At 45.8% G+C, this 21,785-nt stretch overlaps 1 protein-coding gene across 3 annotated transcripts in view; it reads left to right on the top strand.

Annotated features, from left to right (window-relative positions):
* The window catches only part of px (MAP7 domain-containg protein plexus), a 49,242-nt gene extending 27,696 nt beyond the window's left edge, over positions 1–21,546 (top strand). For all 3 annotated transcript variants that reach the window (XM_034331572.2, XM_034331574.2, XM_034331573.2), the window contains exons 8-15: positions 13,353–13,603; positions 13,994–14,238; positions 14,413–14,565; positions 14,658–14,803; positions 17,528–20,065; positions 20,151–20,357; positions 20,441–20,836; positions 20,949–21,546. In XM_034331572.2, the coding sequence (XP_034187463.2) occupies positions 13,353–13,603; positions 13,994–14,238; positions 14,413–14,565; positions 14,658–14,803; positions 17,528–20,065; positions 20,151–20,357; positions 20,441–20,836; positions 20,949–21,148 (4,136 nt within the window). In that variant the 3' untranslated portion in view covers positions 21,149–21,546. The remainder of the gene's footprint in view (positions 1–13,352; positions 13,604–13,993; positions 14,239–14,412; positions 14,566–14,657; positions 14,804–17,527; positions 20,066–20,150; positions 20,358–20,440; positions 20,837–20,948) is intronic.
* The last annotated feature ends 239 nt before the right edge of the window (positions 21,547–21,785 follow it).

Below are 21,785 nucleotides of genomic sequence, written 5' to 3'. Positions count from 1 at the left end.
AACCGATTTGCGACGGATCGAGTTTCGAAACACGATCGTTTCGCGCCAGTTGAACGTATCGAAGTGTAACGGTGAAAAAGGAGGAAAGAGGATTTACCGGTGCGGAGCGCGAAATGTGGGGTAGAGAGCGCGGAATGCGGAGTCGTAGCGATTTCACGGGCGGACGATTATTCGGATGCGAGCTCGTGGCGCGGAGAAACGACGCGGAGCGACGACTACTGGCTCTCTGTACCCCGATGAGAGAGAAAGAGAAAAAGAGAAAGAGCGAGAGACGAGGCTGCTCTCTCGCGCGCACCACCGCCCCCGTAATCGCGGTTAATTAACGAGCCGGCAGCTGGTAACGAGGCTGCCGATTACTTGCCGCGCATCGGCCGCGATTATTCCGGCTCCTGTTACCTTCCGGTTCGTCGAATCCACCTACGATTCTCATTCTTTTCACCGAAAGCTTTTCCGCTTTCGCTTTTGTCTCTTCATTTTCTTTCTCCCTCCATCCCTCTGCTCTTATTTCAATTCTTTCGCTGTCTGAAGCGCGGATACACTTTGTCCTCTGACATTTTTCAAAACCGTTGTCGCTAATGATCTATATTCTCTCTGACGAGTTTTCAAGCAGTTTAAACTGCAACTTGGAATTATTCTAAAAGTCTCGAACAATTCTTGAATCTTGTAGACTGCTTGAAACGCAACACGCGAACAAACGGTGGGATTTCTTTTCGGTGCCAAGGATTTCCAGATAAATGTGTTTTCCAAGCGACCAGTGATTAAAGCGTTCCCTCTTTCGCTGCTGGGTGCTGTTGATTCGTCCGTCCCCAGCCTCTCTCTTTTTTTCTTTCTGTCTCAACGAAGCGTCTCTATCTTTGCGCTTGAAAAGGATCGCAAACATCCTTTTTCCTCGCTTTACCGACGAGGGAAACGCCACTTTTTAATCTCCATCTACCTCGTTTTCTACGGCGATGAAGCAACTGCTGCTTTTCGTTAGAGTAGAAGAAGAGTGGTGGTAGGTAGCGTAATCGAGCGGCGATAAAGAATTCGTGTATCGATGAAGGATTTCCGTCGACAGAGTTGACGGTTACAGAGATTGAAATGGCGAAAGGGGTCAGAGCGATGCGGAGGAAGCAACTTTTCCACTTTTACCTTGGCAAATCCCAGGAGTCGGGTCCCGGTGTAGTGTGTACTTGGCGTGAAAAGTTCTCGGTGCCCGTTAATCTTCACCCTCTTGAAGTTTCTCGCGCGTTACGCAGACCTTCCGACCAAGTTTTCCGCGGAGAAACGGCAGAAGGCGAAAGGCGAAAGGCAAAGGGTAGATAGAGAGAAGGCAAGGTTTCCTTAGCTCGTCGGTTATCAAGCATCGTCTGAAACGTTAGGGAAACTTCTCGGTGTTGCTGAATAAATAATAAAGAGGAGGGAAAAAGTTGGCTACCGGATACCGAGGCCAACCTCGTAAACTCTACTCAACTTTCTCCACAGAGAATTTGTACGTTTCAATTCTAGAAGAATATCGCAATGTTCAGTTTGCTTTTCGATCGAGTTTCTGGAAACGTACGTGTACTCGGGTCTTCTACGAATGGAATCGATACGAGGATGTCGTGACATGACAATTGTTTCAGATGGTCAAGCCAGGTAATTCAGCCTGTACACCGACGATTTCTGCAAACAGCTCCGTTTATATTTGATGGAGCGAAGGGAAGGAAGGTGGTACCGAAAAACGGATACGAGCCAGTCTCGATGGAGTAGAGTCGCGTCGATATCGATTGGCCGGTGCACTCGAGTCACCCTCGAACGATCCTTTATTCCGCGTCGACTTTGCTGTCGGCCCGTTTAGAGAAGAGAGCATCGCTTGGCCTCGTATTTCTTTCTTCCGGCCCGAGCTAGCCCGTTCGAACCACTCGATCGAGATAAGCGTCAACCGCTGACACGACATCGTCGCGTCGCTCGGGGACTCTGTGATCTCGTGTACAGTGAACAGCACGGATGCTTTCGTTCGCTTCCATCGCACCTGATTCAAATCTCAAAGGGGACTTTCTTTTTAACTTAAGCTTAGGTTACATTGAAAGAGTACACTAGGACTGGTAAGAAGCTTTTTCTATACTCTCGATTTGACGGAGTGAAATAAGCTTGTAGGGGGTTGAAAGCATTAACTCACGATCCCGCGTTTTATGAATTTACGAGTTCTCGGTGTGGGAGGATCATCTAGATAAGATAATCTATATCCTCTCGCCGTTATAACTCTCGTTGGGGCACACCGAGTAGGTCGATTCATCCTTCCAACCCGGCTAAGCACTCTCCGGCTCGTTAATATTAATTAACGACGGTGACATCACGGTTCTTCTAAATATTTGATTATCTCGGGGTCGCGGCAGCTCGTTTTTCCGCGCCGTTAGGCGCCGCTAATCACCCTTTAAATTCGTTCCGGTCTCGGAAATTGAACGGCTTCTGGGTCGGTTCTGCGCTCACGGCGAAAAATAATTATCTCGAAATTCTCGGAGAAGCTCGACAAACTCGTATCTTCCTTCTTCGACCTGGTTCTTCCGGCGCTGCGGTGAGTCGAAATTGTTCGCCCGAAGGTACGTACCGAGATCGAATGAAAAGTCGAGTGGGGAAACGAGCATTCAGGAATAACGCGCGGTGCCAATTTTTACCATCCTCGACAATGCGCAAAACTCTGTTCGTTAAAAAACCGGCTTTTATCGTAAGACGATTCCACAAGCTGAAGAGAATCTCGAAACGGTTGAAGCGTGTTTCGTCCTGCATTTTTCATCGTTACCCTTAAGCCGTACCCCTTTCGTTGATCTCGAGGTCCCTAAAGTGCGTGCCGGAATACAGGAGTGAAAGAAGGGATAGGCAAAACCGATATCGTGGGAGTAGTGGATTGCCGGTGAGGGCCGGAACGTACAGTTCCTGTTCTCGTTCCTCGTTCCACGTTCCCATTCCCGAAAAGAGGGTCGCGGCAAGCTTGTACGAAGGAAATTGGAGGCTTCTCAGGAACATATTGCCCTCTCGATCCTCTCCAACTACCCTGCTGGCTGGCACGAAGCGGGATGGCTCTTTCTATCTCTCTTCGTTCCTCTTTTCGAGGAGATTGAAGAGAGAGAGAGAGAGAGGATGGTTGAGTTTAAAGCCAGGCAACTAGTTTCGCAACTGCTACCTCTACCTCTCGTTCCTGCAACCCCACTTTGGCGAATAAAGAGACGGAGGGTGTGCCGGATGGTGGTTGAGAGGGTGAAGGTGGCAGTAGGAGGTAGAACGAGCCGGTGAAAGAGCAGGAGGAGAAGAGGGGCTGGGGGATGCTTAAAGCTCGAAGTTCGAAGCTCGAACATGGCTGGTGGGAGACACGGCCAGAATGGCTCTATCGGAAAAAGGTCCACCCGATCCGGTTCCGGCTTTGCTCGCGCGCGGAAATGAAAGAGACGCCATTGCTCAATATATTAACTGCTCTAACCTCCGATCGATCATTCTACCTGAATTATCCTTACGAATAGTTAATTTCGTAACGCAACGATGACGCGAACAATTCCTTTTCTTGAACGCATCAAGGATTCTCGCGTAACGAACCGTCAAACAAACGCAAGTGTTATCGATTTTACCGGATCCGTTCTCGTTTCAAAGCTTTTACGCGTATTTTATCCATCCTCCTCTGTCTGAAAGCCCACACGTTCTGTGCGATTCAACCGTTCTCTATCCGTACTCGGTGAACCATCGTTAACGAGCACCGACTCGTTCGTTTAGTAACGTTTTACCCGATCATCGGTACAAATCGCGTTTCATCGGGCGAGAATTCTATTAATACCCTGCACTGTGTGTTCCGTTACCTCGTGTTCGTTGCGTTAATATCCGGCCGTTTCGATTACACCGTTATTTCCGTGATGCGATCATTTAAACCCGTTCGACGATTAAAATCCCTTAAACGCCGCGCCGAGTCTGGCTACGTTTCGCGAAATTGCTCTCTCGGATTTCCCGAAGGTAAAAAAGTCGTTGTCAATTTAGGCTGTAATCGAAGATTGTGACGATCAATTGTGAAATAGATCAATTTCTGGAACCCGTTTAACAGTTTGAGATCTGATTGATTAATTGCAACGCGTATCTATTTCGATTCTTCCTGTTCCGTTTCGTGAGTCGAGGAGCACTATCGTGTGCACCCGTTTACAGAGGGTAGAACAGAGATCGACCGGATACCGTTGTGTCCTGGGATTAAACGCGGCCGTTCGAATAGACAAATACACGTGTATCTCTGACGCATCGGACACGTAGCGCTTTCGCGATGCACCGGTACGCACGCGTGCTCTCGCATATGATCCAGCAGTTTCGCGGCATATGTCGTTTCGCATCTATCCGGTATCCGCTATATCGAATCCGCGCCGCGGCTGTATCGCGTGCGGTTAACTGATACGCGTATTGCCTTCCGTTTACCAACACGCACGCGCCCACCCGTTTGCTAACCCCTTTGCCAACCCTGTGCCGACCGCATTCGACCACCAACCCGCTATGTAGCTAGACTATGTTTGTACTCGGTGAGCACTGATAGCTTCTACTGCATCGATAAGAACTGTCCTTCCACTACTCGCCTGGCTCACGTTGCCAACCTTTGATTCCAAGACAAAAGGGTTGAATTTGCCGAAATTACCTTCGAATAGAACGATCGTAATTTTATATCCGAGTCGTCTGCGAGTTGTTTATTCAACGTCCATAGGCTGAATTTCTTTTGCGACATAGATAGACGAGTACCGAGTCAAAGGAATATAATAAACGATGCGATAATTACGGTATGGTGGAAATCGTGTGAAAAATCCAACGTCAGAGACGAAGGTGGCGCAGCGATGGTTTAAAGAATATATACGGAAAGAGGGAGGTTCTTTCGTGTTGCTCGACGAATAAGAATAAAAACGGCCGGGGAAAAGGTAGAGAAGCGAAGAGCAGCACGGACGTGGCGCGAAATGAAATAACGACTAGGTGGTCGCGCGAAATGGAATAAAAATTCACGCAGAAACGAGCTGGAGCGCGAGCGAGAACGCGAAAAATTAAACCTCCCCCTTTTCCGCTTCTCTTCTCCTCCTTCCGTCTGCCTAGAGGCGACCGCCTCTCTTTTCATACTTCCGATTCTTCTTTTTCCTCGGTCCGTGGCAGCTTTTTGTTCTGCCGTCTGCTCTATCGACGTCGTTGGTAACGGGGGAACGTGCGAGAAAAAGGAACGAACGAAGAAAACCGATTCGCGTTTGCCGACTGATTGCGATTGAAATCAAAACGTTGCGGCAGAACTGGCCGGAAAAACGATCTATCCGTCAGTCGACCAGCCTCTACGGGCGAAAATGTTTTTTTAATCTTCTCGCTAGATGGCTAGATGAAACGCGAGGGATGAAAGCAGCGTTGAAATCGATCGATCCTCGCTTTTATCGTAGATTGGTTGAAATTAATTTCCGTTCGAGTCGATCGGGTTACGTTTCACCAAATCTCATTCCCGCGAGGAACGAAACAGGAGAGTAATGTTCGAATGGGAGAAAATGGACGACTGGTAGATGATTTATACGTGTATTCCCAACGAACGTGGCCAACAGGTATCGTTCGGAGGATCGGCGAGGAGCGATGAAACGGTAACGATGCGGAGAGAGTCGGGTTAGCGATTTTCTCATCCCTAATTCCAGGCACGAGGCAGAGACAGACGCACGTACAGGCGGATATCAACGAATTACTTTAGCGAGTCACGAGGCTGGAAACAGGCGAGCGAGCAAGCACTTGCGCACGATGCCAGAAGGCCGAGCTCGCAGTAGGGGGTGACAGATGGGCCACGGAACGAACAGAGAGGGGTAGGACGGTGGAAGGAATGGAGCAATAGCCGCAGGGGATCGAAAAAACAGCGAGGGGACAATTAACGCTGGTCCGTAGCAAATCGGCTTCTAATTCGAAGCTTATTTTCACCGCGCCATCCAACAGACGAGGAGAAAAGGAAAGAAAAAAAAAAAGCACTCGATGGGAAAACAACTATCCCGAAACGTTTAATTATTTAGCGTAGGATTTACGCGTTCGTTCATCGAGGGGGTAGTTGCTTTGCTCGCAAACCTTTCTCCCTGTATTTTGCGTACAGATTCGCGCGATCGAAACAGCAACCGGTTCGAGCTTAGCACACTGTGTACGCGTAAAAACAGACGGGGAATATTTTCCATGGCGTGCACATTCGTTATTCGACCGGTCGATGCCGGGTAATTGAATACGCGGCTTTTATACGTGGTCGAGGGTGGCGTACAACGCAGCACAGCATGGTTCTCTGCTCACGATACTAGCGGTAGCCGTGCTGAAAGGGTAGAAGGGTACGAGCAAGAGAAAGAAAAGAGGTGTCAGATAGAGAGAGAGAGAGGAGCCGAGGAAAAACGAGGGAGGAAGCGAGGTAGATGGCCGGAAGAGGGCAAAGGATGAGAAGGGTTGGGGACTAGGCTACACTCGATGTGTTCTGCTGTTCCGGGGTTTTATAGCAGCGGTCGGAATTAATGAGGGACCGTGTTTTCACGGCGACCGAGTGGCGGTGCAGATTTCATTTTACTATTTACCCCGGGGAATTTATTCGACAACGATCGACCGATGGGGTGTGGTGAAAGTAAGGGAACGGGGTTGACAGTCCGATGACACGGCCGCGGACGACGTTTGACACAATTCGGACCAAGAAATTTCCTGCTAGTCAATTTTGTCAAAACATTAAAACCATCGCTCTCTTTATTCGAGGGTATTTATTTAATTCTTATTTCATTTATACCGAAATCGAAGCCATCAACGTTCGAGGATTTTCTATGTGTATTTTTAACGAGAAAAGAAAAGAAACATAGCAGATACGTTGCGTAGGGTGTCGTATATTTTACAGCTTTCCTGTTTTCACCACATCCCGGAAATTCGTTCACCCTTCTCGTAGCTCCGTAGCGTTCAGATTGGTCGGGGATAGCACTGCGGGGTCGTGAGCATCGCAGCGGCGTACCTCGGACAAAACGTTATTAAATCGTGAATTCTCGTCACGTTCCGCGATCTAACGAATTAATATGGAAATTCCAAAGCACCTTACGAACGAACGAACGAACGTACGGTGTCGACGTGAAATCCCAGAGGCACCCTTGGGACTACCATCGACTGCGCGGTGATCGAGTCGCATTGGCGTCGCTTTTTCAACTTTTCTTTTCCTTTTCGATCCTTTTCCTTCTATCTTGTTCCTACCGTTCGGTCGTTACCTTTATTTTCCTTCCCTACCAATGGGAAGCTCCCCTGAAATGAAACTTGGAAAAAACTAAGGGACGTTAAATTATTCTAAAAAATACAAAGATTGTAAAATTTTACTTGGTGCTAAGCTTGTTTTTTCTTTTTCATCTTTATGTTGGGTAAAAGTGATAATCAAGAGTTTTGTCGCAATGTGTAGACGACGGGCATGGTACGCGGTAATAACTCTGGTTCGACGGATCTGACAGGTCTTTATACGCGCCCGTTGAGAACAGGGGGAAAAGTTGGACGCCCATGATCACGGTTAGAGTGGTACGGTACGACCGTACTAAAATGAAACGTATATTTGAGGTTAGGGCGGATCAGGGGTTGAGCTCGCGGGCTCCCGAGTCGTTTATATGGTGATTCAATGGGGGTGCTTGGCAAAATGTCAAGGGACTCGTAAGGGTGGCCTCGAGTTTCGTGGTAGCTTCGGCTCCTCGTCGTTTCGTTGCTCGAACAAAAATTTTTACCAACGCTTTCCACACTTTACTGAAAACAACTTTTCCCGTTCAATTTTCTGTTTTCGTGTTTTTTTTTTTTTTTTTTTCCGCTCCCTCGACAATGTTCCACCGTCGAAATATATTTGGAAGGTAGCTGTTGTAGATAGTCGGAGCGAACGCAGCTGCAGCGATGTTCAGAGGTCGTTATCGTTTTCACAAAACTCGCGCAAACGAGCGCGAGCGGGGTGCACGTTTCGATCGAAGCGGAACGAAAGAGTAGGAGAAAAACGGTTACCGCTTATTCGATATCTTCTGCAACGTTATCGGTATCATCGGCGCCCGCTGAAAATACGATGGGGCAGAGTCGAAATAAATGTACGGCCGGTCGGTGAATCAATTGTACAACTTCCCAATAGGATTTCACCGAGCAGATAAAGCGGCCAACGTTTACCCAACTTTTATTCCCGCGAATGGTAACATACGGACGCGGCAGGCATCCACGCATACAGAGGATAGTATTCGATGACGATGCGTCCTTTCGACCTCGATTTGACGGGAGCAGAGGGATTCGATGGCCGTTCGTGCGACAGATGTTGATCTAACTGCGTGTGGCAACCCTTTGTAAAAGCTGCAATTTACACGCGCCCACCTCGCAACTGAAAAATATAGGGGTTGGGAGGCCGATGAGTGGTTTCGGTGCGAAAGGAAATGAGTGGCGGTGGATGATGGACTAGCTTCGTCGGCGATTGTTCGCAACCGCACAAAGCACTGTCCGCGAATGAAAGGGGATCGGCTTCTGGCTTCGTCAAAATAACGTTAACTCTAAAACTATCGAATAACCAACGATTGGCTAATTCCTTTCAAAGTTGGAAGTCAAAGTTGGTAGATTCTTGTCATATTTTTACCAGGAAAGAACAAATCGCAAATGAAGTGGCTTTCCTGTTCGTTTTTCGTTGGGGGTTGTTCGCCCTAATACCAGTAGGTCGTTTCCCTTTTGTAATTTGCCGTGGAAGTCTTTCCGGCATCGATTTTTCACGCGGAACTTGGCTTCCCGTGACCGAACCACCTTCGAAGGGTACGAGGAGTCAGGGGCTTAAACGGAAAAAGGTCAACCACGATCTGACACGAAGCCTGCTAGTGGTTGCTTGTCCCCCTCTTTCTCTCCCATTCTTCTTCTCTGTCTCTGTGTTTTCTAACCTGTCTCCGGGAAACGAGAATGAGCATTGTTATCGAACGTCATAACGACATTCGTTCTCTTATCGAACCGTTTAAACGCTCTACTCGGGATTTCATCGGATTATCAGCCGTTCCCTTTTCTTTTCTTCACCCTCGCTGATTGTACGTGCTTTTTTTCTGCGAGAGGATTAAAATCCACGGATGATAATCTCACCCGCGCTTTTCTTCGTTATCTGTAAATCGACGAAATTGTCACCTTCGTTTAACTAAGTTTATCAAAAACTTATCAAAAACCAATTTGGATGCTTCGGATGTATTATCACATTCGACAATTTAATATCGACAGCAGCAACGTTGTTTAGCATCTTCTTAATCGTTACGAAGAGAATTTTATCCGACTAAGACGACAGACCACCCTTTTTCCCAGCGTTTTAATATCGAGCGACTGGTTAGCGCTCCCTTCTGCAATTCTCTTCTCGTCTCCCCATTTGCCAGCACCCTCTTAGACTATATCCTGTCGCATCGAATGCGAGAATCTCGACGCCGCGCCAATGTAATGCGTGCACCTTACGAGAAATAAATGTTGTTGTATTTATAGGAAAAATGACTTTTAATTAAATTGAACGCAAAGGGATTGGCTTTGGTGGGGAAACGATCGGTGATGAATGACGTTGGGAACTTGACCGCAGACTACTCGAAAGTTTGGCAGCCAGCATTGACGGAGGGTGGAAATATTCGGTTGCTCGATAGCTTTCCGCGTAGAAAGCTCTCGTGTTTCTCGCGAACAAGCAGAAATCCAGAGAGGGAAAAGCGAGGTCGATTCCATTGAAACTACCCTTTGCTCCTTTCCTCTTGCCACCCTCTTTCCCTTTCTTTTTCTCTCTCTCTCAGTGGCGGATACTCTTTGTACCACCCCATTCACGTGTCGCTCTTAGAAACTAATTTTTAATATTTTAAAACAATCCACGTGAAAAAAAGATGGCATCCGCTCGTCGTGGAAATCGATAGGTGTAGACGTGAAAGAGTAAAAAAGACACGCGACTTCTGTCTGTCTGCCAGTCAGAATTTTGTTCCCTACGTTTTACATATAAAATGGACATCACCCCTCTGTTACTTCACACTGCTCGCTTTTCCACTTCACTTTTTCCACGTGTGACAAAACGACAATGTTACCACCTGTTGTTTATCGTCTTTCGAGCGAGGAGAAAAAGGGGTATCGCTTTCTCGTCTTCTGTGGAAAGCAAACATAAGCGAGTTACACGCGAGTGTATTGTTGCGTTTCGCACGGTATACGCTGCCGACTTTCCGACGAATCGTTTCGAGGCATCGAGCGGAGGCAAGTAGAGATTTCGATTGAACGATGCAGAAATATAATAGTTTGCTAGTCGGCAAACTTTCCGAGGTTATTCGCTTCGGGGGTTGTTATCGGTCCCCAGTGTTTCGCGTCATATTTTAACTTCGTAATAGCTTAATAAATGTAATTTGCGTATCTAACAAGCATGTATAGGAAGATTCGTAATAACGTGATCTATCGAGGTGCGAAAGCTCGTTAAAATCTGAAAGGGACACTCGAAGAGTTCACCTTGTTAGCACGGCTATTTCTGCCACGCTCGTCAACGCGTCGAGCGACGGCTAAGAAATACAATCAACGAAGGCTTGGATAATTCGGTTGAACCACTCGATTTTCCCTGTTCGACGTAAACTCGTTAAACCCGAGACCGGCGGTCGAGCTGTACACGCGTATATATCGAAGGAGCTTGGTGAAAACACTTTGGTGTAAAAACAGAGTTAGCGGTGTAATCCCTTCCTCTTTATCCGTCGATACTGTTTCTCTCTGCCTCTTTCTTTCTCTGGTATCGTATCCTGGCAGGGTACAGAAGTGTCGTGGTCGTGGTCGTGGTCGTGGTCGTGGATAGGGATGTGTGCACGGAGAGGGTCACGGGAACTGTAGCTGGATTCAGGCTCTTCCTGTCTTAGTGGTGTGGCGTTACCATGGTAACAGACTGTAAGCCGCTTAACACCACCCTCTACACCCTTTCCACTCTCTGAAATCCTTGTGCTTCCGACGTCGAGTCAACCCACCCAACTCGGTAGTTCGCGTTGGCGAATGTCGCTTTCCCTTTGCACCCTTCGACCACCGTTACCGCCACCCCTCTATCCACCTTTCGCTTCAAGTAGAACTGCCCACGCACGTTTTTCTACTTTATTCGCAAACGGTGAAACGACCCTACTTTCCTCCGAAACAGAATCGACGATGTTATTAAGGTATCTCGTTGAACGTGTGAATTTTGAAATCGAAGAAGGAATCCGTCGAGGACAAAGATATATTTCTCTTGAATCGAGTTTCGTATAATACCTGTGTCTCTCCGCTTCCCCTGTTGATGGTCGTCCTTCAGAGCGCGCACAGGAAACGCAAGAGGGTAGAGATCGAAGGCTAGACAGAAAGAGAAGCGTTGTAGGAAAGACGATAACGATGACAAAGATAGCAGCGTGGAATACGGGTGAAAAGAAATCGCGTTCCGAAGCGGAGCGTTTTGAGAGGGTGAAACTCGCGAGGGAGAGAGAGACGCCCGTCGGGGTTGGAGAGGAGAGGAGAGGAGAAGAGAAAGAGAGAGCGTCGCGTGTCCGTTGAGAGGAAACGAAGGTGTGTGCGCTTTGCTGACGAGGAATTGAATGGAGGGTGAAAACCATCCTCGGAATCACCGCGGAGAGAGCCATCGAGTATTCTCTCCCTGTTATTTTCTCGTTTTAACCGGAGGGCTTTTTCGCGCATGAAAAAGAGAAAGAGAAGAAGATGATCGTACGTCTCTTTCTTCGTTGAGCACCGTTCCAGACAAAGGACCACCCGGATGCCGACGTGTCCTAGCTCATCCTTGATTTATAAAAAAGGAGCGAAAAGAAGGGAAAGAAAACCTCGAACAAACGAAAAGGGGAAAAAAAAGAGCAAAACGTCAAAGAACGAATTCGCGTTACGGCGTCTCTTTCGATAGAAATCGATCCGGTTCGAAAGTTCTTCCGAATCGCTTACTCTTTTCATTCGGTTCCCCGTTGAATCCCAGATTCGTATCGTTGCGAACAGCTTCGAAAGATCAAAGAAACGTTTTCCTTCCTCTCGATCGTCCGGGAAACGATGCTTGTTGCCCTATCGGACCAGGCGTACCCGTCTCGGAAAAGAAAAGGAAAGGTGAACGCCAGGGGTTGAAAAATATCGTTACGAGCAATTTGTAATTAGCCAGACCACCGACAGTTATATTCCCCGTATTATTGTCGATTGACTCGGTTCGCGTGACGGATTATAAAAGGCTGTAATTAATATTCGCCACGGTCGTAGAAAATAATTAACGTCTGTCAGCTGCGCTCGAACGATATTTTATTATCGCGCGACCGATGCTTGCTTGCACTCCCCCTCCGCGGGTATTCTCGTCGTCTTAGCGAATTATGCATTATCGTTTCGAAAAAAAAAAAAAGAGAAGAAACGGGATCCTAGAGGAGGTCGACTGTGTTGCACACTCAATCAAGAATTAATTTGATTTTAATAGAAAAATCTGACGTCTTCAAACGAGTAGAGACGAACGTATTAACTTTTCACGATTTAAGCGGGCCTTCTAAGCGAAAAATAAAATTGAATGTTTTGACAAAAGAAAAAACTCTTAAAGATATTGCTTATCCTTCGTTTCTACCGTGACGATGCTCGATTAAGATATATTCGTGTAATTGTTAATCGAAATGCGTACAATGTTCCAAGAAAGCTGACTCACTCAAGAAGCATTCAGTTAGAAGTCAAAGTTTATCTTTCGTGTCATTAATTTGGACATAAGCGGATAATTGCGTTTTTGTAGCGTACAGCAATAAACACGTATTCTCGATTCTACTCTAAAAGAAGAAAAAATTAAATTATGCCGTATTTGCTGGATATATAAAATCGATACCGATCGATCGATAATTTTGTTTAGCCAGTAGTCAGCTAACGGCAATTAATTTCAGTTACGATTGTTTGCATACGAACGAGATTTCATTTTTTCTTCTTTATTAATGTCGTTTCTCACGATTCCGCGACGTTTAATCGCTCAACGATGCTCTTGCGTATTAAACTGCGAGCCATTCTTTGCTTTAAAACGACCTCTGGCATTTTTCTATCTTGCGGCTCGTTTTTAATTAATCTCCAAGTCGATTGCCACTGACCGCCCTCAACAATAAGAGGCCGACCTGTGATCTTTGACCTGTGAACACGCGACAACGGAAAATTGTATCTTTATAGGCAATCTCGTGTCTCTGTCGTGGATTAAGTTACTTCTTGAAAAAGAAACTTTGTTCTTGCATAGTTGCGAGAGACGTGGTAATTTTTTTGCTCGCCTTTTCTTGCCTTCTTTTGCTAGTAATAATAAACGATGTCAATTTGACCCCAGGTTCAACGTTGAAATAAAAAACGTGTAAAAGGAGTTTGGTAAAATACTCATGCAGAATCAACCGTACGAGGTCGCGTCTCACTGAACTTTCGACCCGTTTCAGGTCTGCAGCCTGCCAGCACCAAAGCGCAACCCACCACGATCAGCAAGTCTCACAGACCTAGTTCCGGCGTTTTACCTCAGGGTCATACCCCTGGGCCTGGTCCAGGTGGCCAACAGAATAGCAGAAGCTTCGCTGCCGCTCTGAGAAACCTGGCGAAACAGGCAGGCCCGGCACCTCAGGAAGAAGAACCTCGCGCCAGTCCCAAGAACCGAGCACCGCCTCCTCTCGTCAGAGGTCCTTCCCCTGCCAAGGTGAGTAGTCCAAACCAAGACCTTTACTACCTTTTTCTTTTTTCCTTTTTCCATTATTTATTTATCGCTCTGTCTCTTCCCAGCTTCTGTACGCTTCGCTAAACCCTCTTAACTTATCCAATTCGAATACGAAACAAACCTTCTTTCACGATTACCAGATTTTTATACGTGTTAAGGGTGTTGCGAGCCCGTGAAAGGATCACTCGAAGGGTGTAGTAGAGGTTACTTGAATATACGACGAGTTCTCTTCAAAGAAGGGGAGCTAACACGTTAACTACCGTGACGTAACTATCCGGTAGATCTAGTCGGGACTTACTACGATATAAAACGTCATAATGAATCGCGTAATTAACGCGTAAACACTAACGAACGCGGGAATTTGTATTCTAGGAACGGTCGACTCACGAAAGAAGACCCGAAGAGATTCCCTCCTTGTACACGACTGCGAGACCCGCGGACACCAGCAAACACAGCGTAACAGCCGCAGCTTCCGAATTGCTGGCCCGTTCCGGCTTTCAGCCGTACCGGCCCGAGCACCATCCGGCCCATGCTCCACCGGCTTTCGCCTTGGATCCGGCCTACAGTGCTTATCACCACGGTCTTTACCCACCGCCACACCTTCAACACGCTTATAGGTAATTTTCGTCAATTCCTTACGCCTTACGCCTTACGCGATCGTTTCACCAGTCGATCGACTGTCAAACGGAAGAGTTGCCTAATGAATTTTCACAGTTTTCCCTTCTTTTGGTAATTTCTCAACGATTTAGCTACGATTTAACGATCAAATTTGTTCTTTTCGGCTCGCACAGATTAGAGGAACAGTTGTACTTGGAACGGTGTGGAATGTTGAGACCGCCGTTGTTTCCTGGACTACCCTCGTATCCTCTGTACGGGTTAAGATATAGTCCAGACATGCTACCACCCGCCTCTCTGGGTCTCATGTCTCCCGTGATGCACGAACGGTAAGTAGAAAGATGCAAGCATACTAATTCGCGCGACGCAACAGCAGTTCGTCGAGTGTACTTACTCAATTGCCACTTGATTCTCGTTTCAGGCTGAAACTAGAGGAGGAACATCGGATGAGGCAAGCACGGGAACAAGCTGCGTTGCGGGAGGAGGAGGAGAGGAGAAGAGCAGCACGAAATTCTGCTCCTGCCGCCCCGGTACCCGCGCCTGCACCTGCATCCGCCGATACTGCAGGTGAGCGAGTCGCTCCACCCCCCACTGCCTTTCATTAAAAAGAAAGCATCGATTACGAGCGATTGCGCGAGACTTCTGTCCCGTCGTTGGTTATGCACTGAATAACTTTACTTTCCTTCTATCTTTCTTTCTTTCTTTCTTTCTCTCTTTATTCTCTTTCTATTTCTTTTACTATCGTGTCACACGTAAGCGCGCAACATAAACTGTCCTCGGAATAACAAAGCCATCGTGGTAACTTGGAATTTGTAATATACGCTTCGAAAAATGAAATTATTGAATATTTTACTTTATACTTTAAATGAATAATATTCGTCCGCAAAGGATTAAGAGGAGGCGTGGGGGAAGAGGTCTCCTACTACTCGCCTTCCTCTTAACCGAGGGAGATCTATGTTGCACGCGAGTGTACACTTATTACCACTCATAGTTCCTTCCTTTTCTTCCTTACACCATTTCGCGTTTCGTGTCGTTTCGATCAGCTCATATATTTTTTTTTCTCTCTTCTTTCTTTACGATTTTTCTCTACCCGTCAAATTTATTGGAAGTTCTCGCGATAGAATCGTTCGTTTTAGAATTACTTTCTAAAAGAACGGAGAGATCGATTGTCTGCCTCTTTGTTCGCGAGTTTTTTTTTTTTCTGGTTCAACAATCGATGCCGAGCGATCGAACCATCCGTGACGAACGTTGTTTTAGTAACGTTAAGTCCGAACGATCTGTACTGCGATCGACAGTTCATCCGCAAACGGATCAACTGACGATGCAAGCGAGGAGAAGTCGTTGTAGATTATACCTGACTGTGAATGGGATATAGAAACAGACAAAAAATACACACACACACAATGCTACGCTTCTAATTTTAATCTAGGTATAATCAAATTTATAGTCGTAGTTTAATCTTGTTTCTTAATGAAGATAGGATCGATATTTTTTAGATATAGCGCACAACTCACTTGACGAACGAGTTACATTTTTTTTCCTGTTTTTTTTCTTTTCTTTTTTTTTTTGTTTTTATTTGAAATTAAAAACCGAACCGATTTTAGCCAAATGAATTCGTTTCACCTGTAGACCGAAGTCAGACTTATCGAACTGCGAATTGTCCTCTATTCTGACTCGGAAGTGTAAGTGGGCCTTCGGTGAGCCGTTTACCCGTTTTTATGTGCCGTTGTTCGAGCCATATAACTCTGTGTTCCAAATGATTTGTTGTAGTGTCTGAAATGATACCTCTTATTCATGTACAATGATCATGTACGTTACAATAGTTAATCGTTTTGTAGTTAGAGTAACGTCGTTTACGGCGAAACTTCAACATAAGAGTGCACAGATATTTATATTGTTAAAGCTTCTTTTCGTTCTCGCGTTACAACTTGACTTTTAATTATCGAAGGACAACGTTCACATCGTTATATAAATTCTATTTTTCTTCCTATACGCTTTTTACGCGTTTGGTCTTTGCAAATGTCACTTTTTTCTTCTCGACAAATGCAACTTTGTGTCTTTTTCTTCGTCTTTTTATTTCCATTATATATGCACGATATGTTAACGTATAAAATTATAATCTAACACGATAATCGGTGGTTATCGGTCGATTAGTATGCATATATGTCTTTTCTTGTCTCCTCCTTTTTATTATTTCCATTGATAACGGGTTCTTTTTTTCAATCCTCAACACAAATATTGTCCGACGAAGGTTACTTGTCGCGTATAAAACGGTACACGAATTTAATTGTTAAACTATTGTGTCTTTTTTCCTAGGCGGAGTGCACTCTTGCGTTAGTTCCCGCAACTGTTTTAGAAATTTGCAATTAAACTAAACGTTCAGTGTCAAAATGATTTCTCTTAATTGTAGTGGACCTATCTCACCTAAATATTGACTTGATCCACCGATGTATATAACTTTGTCATACATGTTCTTTTATCAAAATTATACCGTTTTTATATAATTTATTATGTAAACATGTATATTTGGACTATAATTGAAAATAAACATTGCAAAAAAAAAAACAACGTGATCAAAATTCTGATTGACTTGGAATTCTTGACCCTCGATTCATTTTCTGAAACAGTTTTGGGGAGGATTCAGTGTGATCTCATTGTTAGTCATTTTTCAAAGGCATATTACGAAACTTGATCGTGTATCGTTACGATACGATGTTACGACGATAACCGCGACCGTCCCAATTAGTAGTCAGTTAGCGAAATTTCTCTTTTTATTCGATCCGTACGTTTGTCTGATTTCATTCAAATTCTACTGTCAATCATCCCCAATACTTTGATACGAGCGCATCGAGCTACATGTCGTGAAAGTTGCGTGTATGAATCGCTCAGGTAAGTTAGAAATGAAAAAATCGTTTTGCTGTTCAACATTCAACGAAAGCAAAGTCCGCGCTGCGTTTATTCGTTCGAAATCAGGTAAACGAGGTACGTATCGAATACCTTGAAATGTAGAGCAACGATCGGTTGCTCAAGAAACGGTGATAACGGCATACGTATATATGCGACAGACTTATGGTCTATTATGGTCAAAATCGATTCGAGGATGTTTCAACGCTTCTCCTCGCGCATGAATCCAGCGGAAAGTAGTAGAAACCGAGAGAAGGGGTTAAAATGCGACGCGAGGGATTTAAAGAATCGATTACCGTAAACGATTCGTTCCCCGTACTAAATAGTAAGCCGATAGCAGCTGATCAGTGGAAGATTACCAAGCACTGTGTTCGGGATTTGTTCCAGCTAGGAAGCCGACCATAGCGGCTCAGATGCATAGCGACCGGGAGCGAGAACGCGAGAACAGAGATCGACAGAGTGGAAGCGGTAGCGGAGGTGGCGGAGGAGGGAGCGGAGGTGGCAGCGGTGGCGGAGGCGGAGGCGGCGGTAACAACAACACCACCAACACGGCCAACAATAACGGTAACAATAGCGTTGGATCTGTCAGTAACAATCACCATCAGTCGAGGAAAGAAGAACAGTCTTCCGGTCCAGCCCCACCACCGGCAGTACCACCATCGGATCCAACGGCAACCGCAAACATCTACCATTCTCGTTTGCCAACCTTCCCGAATCCAACCGTTCCTATTGGACCGCCATCCTTGGCTTCCGCTTCTATCTGTTCCGTCAGTTCCGCGGCCATGCCGCCTCCTTTGGCTTCTACTTTGCCCCCTCTGAACCTTGGACCTCCGCCAGCTATAAGCTCCGCGCCTATCGGCCCTTCTCCCATCCCTTCTATACCCTCTATGTCATCCTTAACGCCAACGGTAATAGGACCACCTCCGCCTCCTCCACCCTTAACCATGCCTCTGGCGCCTATCATTTCTATACCTTCCCTCCATTTGCCTCCCGTATCCTCCACCACCATTCATTCTAGTCAGCATACAGCTACGATAATGAGCAGCGCGACAACTACCGTCACAACCTCTATATACCATCAGCAACAGCAGCAGCAGCAGCAGCAGCAACAGCAACAACAACAACCACCACCACCTGCACCGATACCACCACTACCACCACCACCGCCGCCACAACCATTGTCGCAGCATCAGCAACGTAGCAGCAGCAACGCGACTGCTGGTACAACGACGACCAGCTGTTTATCGAACAGCTGTACCATGTCTACGCACGGAACGCACACTCTGACGACGCCTAATGCCCTTCCCTCCACCATGAATAGCGTCAATCATATGAGTTTAACTCATAAATCACCGCCACTATCTCACAGTAGTATTCATGGCTCGAGAAGCAAAGACGCTGCTACGGCACCGACCAGTGCCACTACGAACGCCCCGACCGCCGTTATGACGGTCACTACCGTTACCTCGACCAGTACATCGACCACCTCGCAACCGGCTTTCGTCAGACCGTTCGAAGATTCTTTTCGTTCTTCCTCGAAAAGTCAACAAAGGCCGATCGTGAACAGCCATAATCACAGTATAGCGAATCAGCTTTCTTATCAAGATTCGCCTATCAAATCACCCGCGACTACGACCACCAGCCAGCCGATCGTTGGTCAACAGTTAGCCGACAGTTCTGTCACGGACAACGCGAAGAGCACGAATCTTCAGCAATCGCTGTCACAGCCCATCCCTTATCCGCCCCAACAGTTCCATCATCCGCATATACCTGTGTCGCATGTGGCCAGTTTATACAAACCACCTCATTTCTCCTCCTCGTCTCCTCACCAGCATCATTCGCAGTCCAAGATCAACGTGCCAACGTTAACGACCAGCAGCAGCAACAGCAGTACGAACGTGACCAATTCGAATTTGGCGAAACAGAACGTACACAACACCGTCGATCCTAATCAAACTACACCAACCACAACAGCTCAACGAAACAACGTCGATAATTCGACGTCGAATCTTGTCAACTGCGTTTCCAGTGAGAAAACAGCGGCAAACGTAAACTACACCGGCAACAAGATCGCGAATCATGCGAATTCCCATCAGAAGAGCGGATCCGATACACCGCCCAAAGACGGTAAACCAAATTCGTGCAACGAGAAAATCGAGAATCATTCGAAGACAAGTGGGCCGAGTCAAAATCATTTGGTAAAGAGTTCGCTTCAAGACAAAACCTTGACGACGACTCCTCATCTGGCTCACGAACAAGGCAAAGGTCCGCCCGCCTTTCAACCTGCTACTTTCAGTCTGACGGAGAAAGAGGCGAAACCCGATGTAGAGTCAAAGATCCAGAGCGAGCAGAACAACGTTTTGTCCACATTATCGTTTCAACCGAGTTTTAAGTTCAGCATAAACGATATCGCACAGAAGCCTATAGACACGACTCAGCTGATGCAGAGCATCAAGTCTGAAGAAGTTTTGCGTACCTGTCAGAACGTGTCGAACGTTCTTCTGCAGATACCAAAATATCAAGAGAAACTATTGAATTTCTCCAACGAGTTGAAAACCGCATTTTGTTTCACCGACAAGTGCAATAATTTGACTGAGATTTCCGTGAAGTGCGAGCCACCGGTGTTAAATGTGCCTGACCTGAGCAAGGCTCTAGTCAAACAGGATGCTACCAGCGATAAGTCTTTTCTTGTACCTGAAAAGCCGAAAGAGTTGACGTCCTCGTTAGATTTAGCCGAGAGAAGAAGGAAAAGAAAACGTGAAAGGAACGCAGGTATCGCGTGTAGTTCCGATTCCGAAGGGGAAGAAGAAATCAAGGATATGGATTTGTGGATCACCAAAGGTCCACCGGCCAAACTGCAGTATTCTGAAAAGAAACTGGCTTTCCTCGCTATGTTTGGTTTAACTACTCTCAGCATGCGAAACGGTAAAAATATTTCCTTTACTCTTCTTACTTTCTATCATAGATTACGCGTTATAAATACGTCGGAATGTTATATTATGCTCAACAGAGATAGAACTTTGCAAAGTGGAGAAGAGATACAAATTAAATCCGGATCCACCGGATGTACCTTTGGAAACGGAACAATCAGTCGAATCTGTGTTACCAATACCACGTGATCATCCAGATGTGTTGCTTCATACGCCAGATTTCGAGCCAAAAGTTGGCTTTCTCAGGACCATAGGCCTCGATGTAATGCCTCCTAATAGAAGAGATGGTACGTTCATCATTCATTCGTTCCTATTAAACTGCCCTAATTCGATAATGTTAAATGACGTTTGTTTGCATTTGAAATTACAGAGGCGGAGGAGACGTGGCAGTACGTTCTTCAGGATCGTAAGAAACGAAGAAGCATGAATACCGTGACGGCGTATTGCGATAGAATTGCCAAGGCATACTCGAAGAATCCGCCAACGTTACCAAAACCACCGCAAAAGATGAGGCTTTTGGATAGGGTAAAAGTGAAGCATGTTCCAGAACGACCACCACCTCTACCACCTTTGGTTCCCAACATCGTCCCAATAGGATATTCTGCTTTACCTATGCCCGGTGAGAATGGGGTTAAGCAACACTGCAAGGGGGTAGATATCAAACTTGCGGATGATAATATGGATGATAACGTAAGTGGAAAAAAGGAAAGACCCAAGTGGACTGGATTCGAGGACATTATGTTAGCATACAAAGAGTATTCCAAAGGTACGAGGCACGAGGATCTTTCAATACTATGCGATCCTATCCAAGGACGATCGATTCTCATTTTTGTCGGTTTTTTTTTTTTTTCGTTTCTTACGTTTATTATTTGTTTCAGAGAAGGCATTGGAGAAGAAGGTTTTGACGAGCGAAACATCAAAACTGATGGCACAGTCAAACAGCTTACGGTCCGAAACTATCCAACTAGAGCGACGGATATACGAGTTGTTATCCGCTAGAACGGCTCTTGATTCAGAGAGGCGTGTGCTCAGTGAGAAAATTGAAAAGATTAACACACTTGTTAGGAACCTTAGGTAGCGACGCGTAACGCACAACACGGAAACTCATTCATCTGTGATATTATCAAAGGGTTAAGGGTCGTTATCATACAGAACCAAATATTTAAGAGAAAAAAAAAACTAATAGAATACTTAGGCAAGCGTACAATTCAGAAGGGAAAAAAGTTCTATTGACCAAATGTACAACAGCCTATACGTATTGTTTCGCGACTGCATGTTATGCAACAGTGTTATACACATGTGAAGAAACTCAATAGCAGTAACCGAAGATACGTCATCGTTAGCCCCAGCCATATCAGAGCAGTACGAGAACGTGTGTAAAGATTAATTGTATAAAACAAACAAAAATTATACTGAAACGTGTATGCACTTCTTAGCCAGTGACCGAAGTGGTTAATAAAGATTTTATAGTTTCTAGTAACGGCTCTTAACCCCTCGACTATAAATAATTGTAATTTGTATCATAATATTTTAATGAAAAAAATAGACAAATCGTATAACTTATTTTATTCTGCGTAATGTGGACTCTATGTCAGATAATAACTTGAAACGATATGATATGTCAGAATTTGTATATGAGTCGATCGTTAATATTAACCGAGAATAAAATAGAGAGGGAAAGGGGGAGAGAGAGAGAGAGAGAGAAAGAGGGAGAA

This window comes from Osmia lignaria, chromosome 6, assembly GCF_051020975.1.
Source record: "Osmia lignaria lignaria isolate PbOS001 chromosome 6, iyOsmLign1, whole genome shotgun sequence".
Lineage (NCBI taxonomy): Eukaryota > Metazoa > Arthropoda > Insecta > Hymenoptera > Megachilidae > Osmia > Osmia lignaria.
The sequence above is the reverse complement of the archived record's forward strand: the minus strand, read 5'-3'. Positions and strand labels throughout refer to the sequence as shown.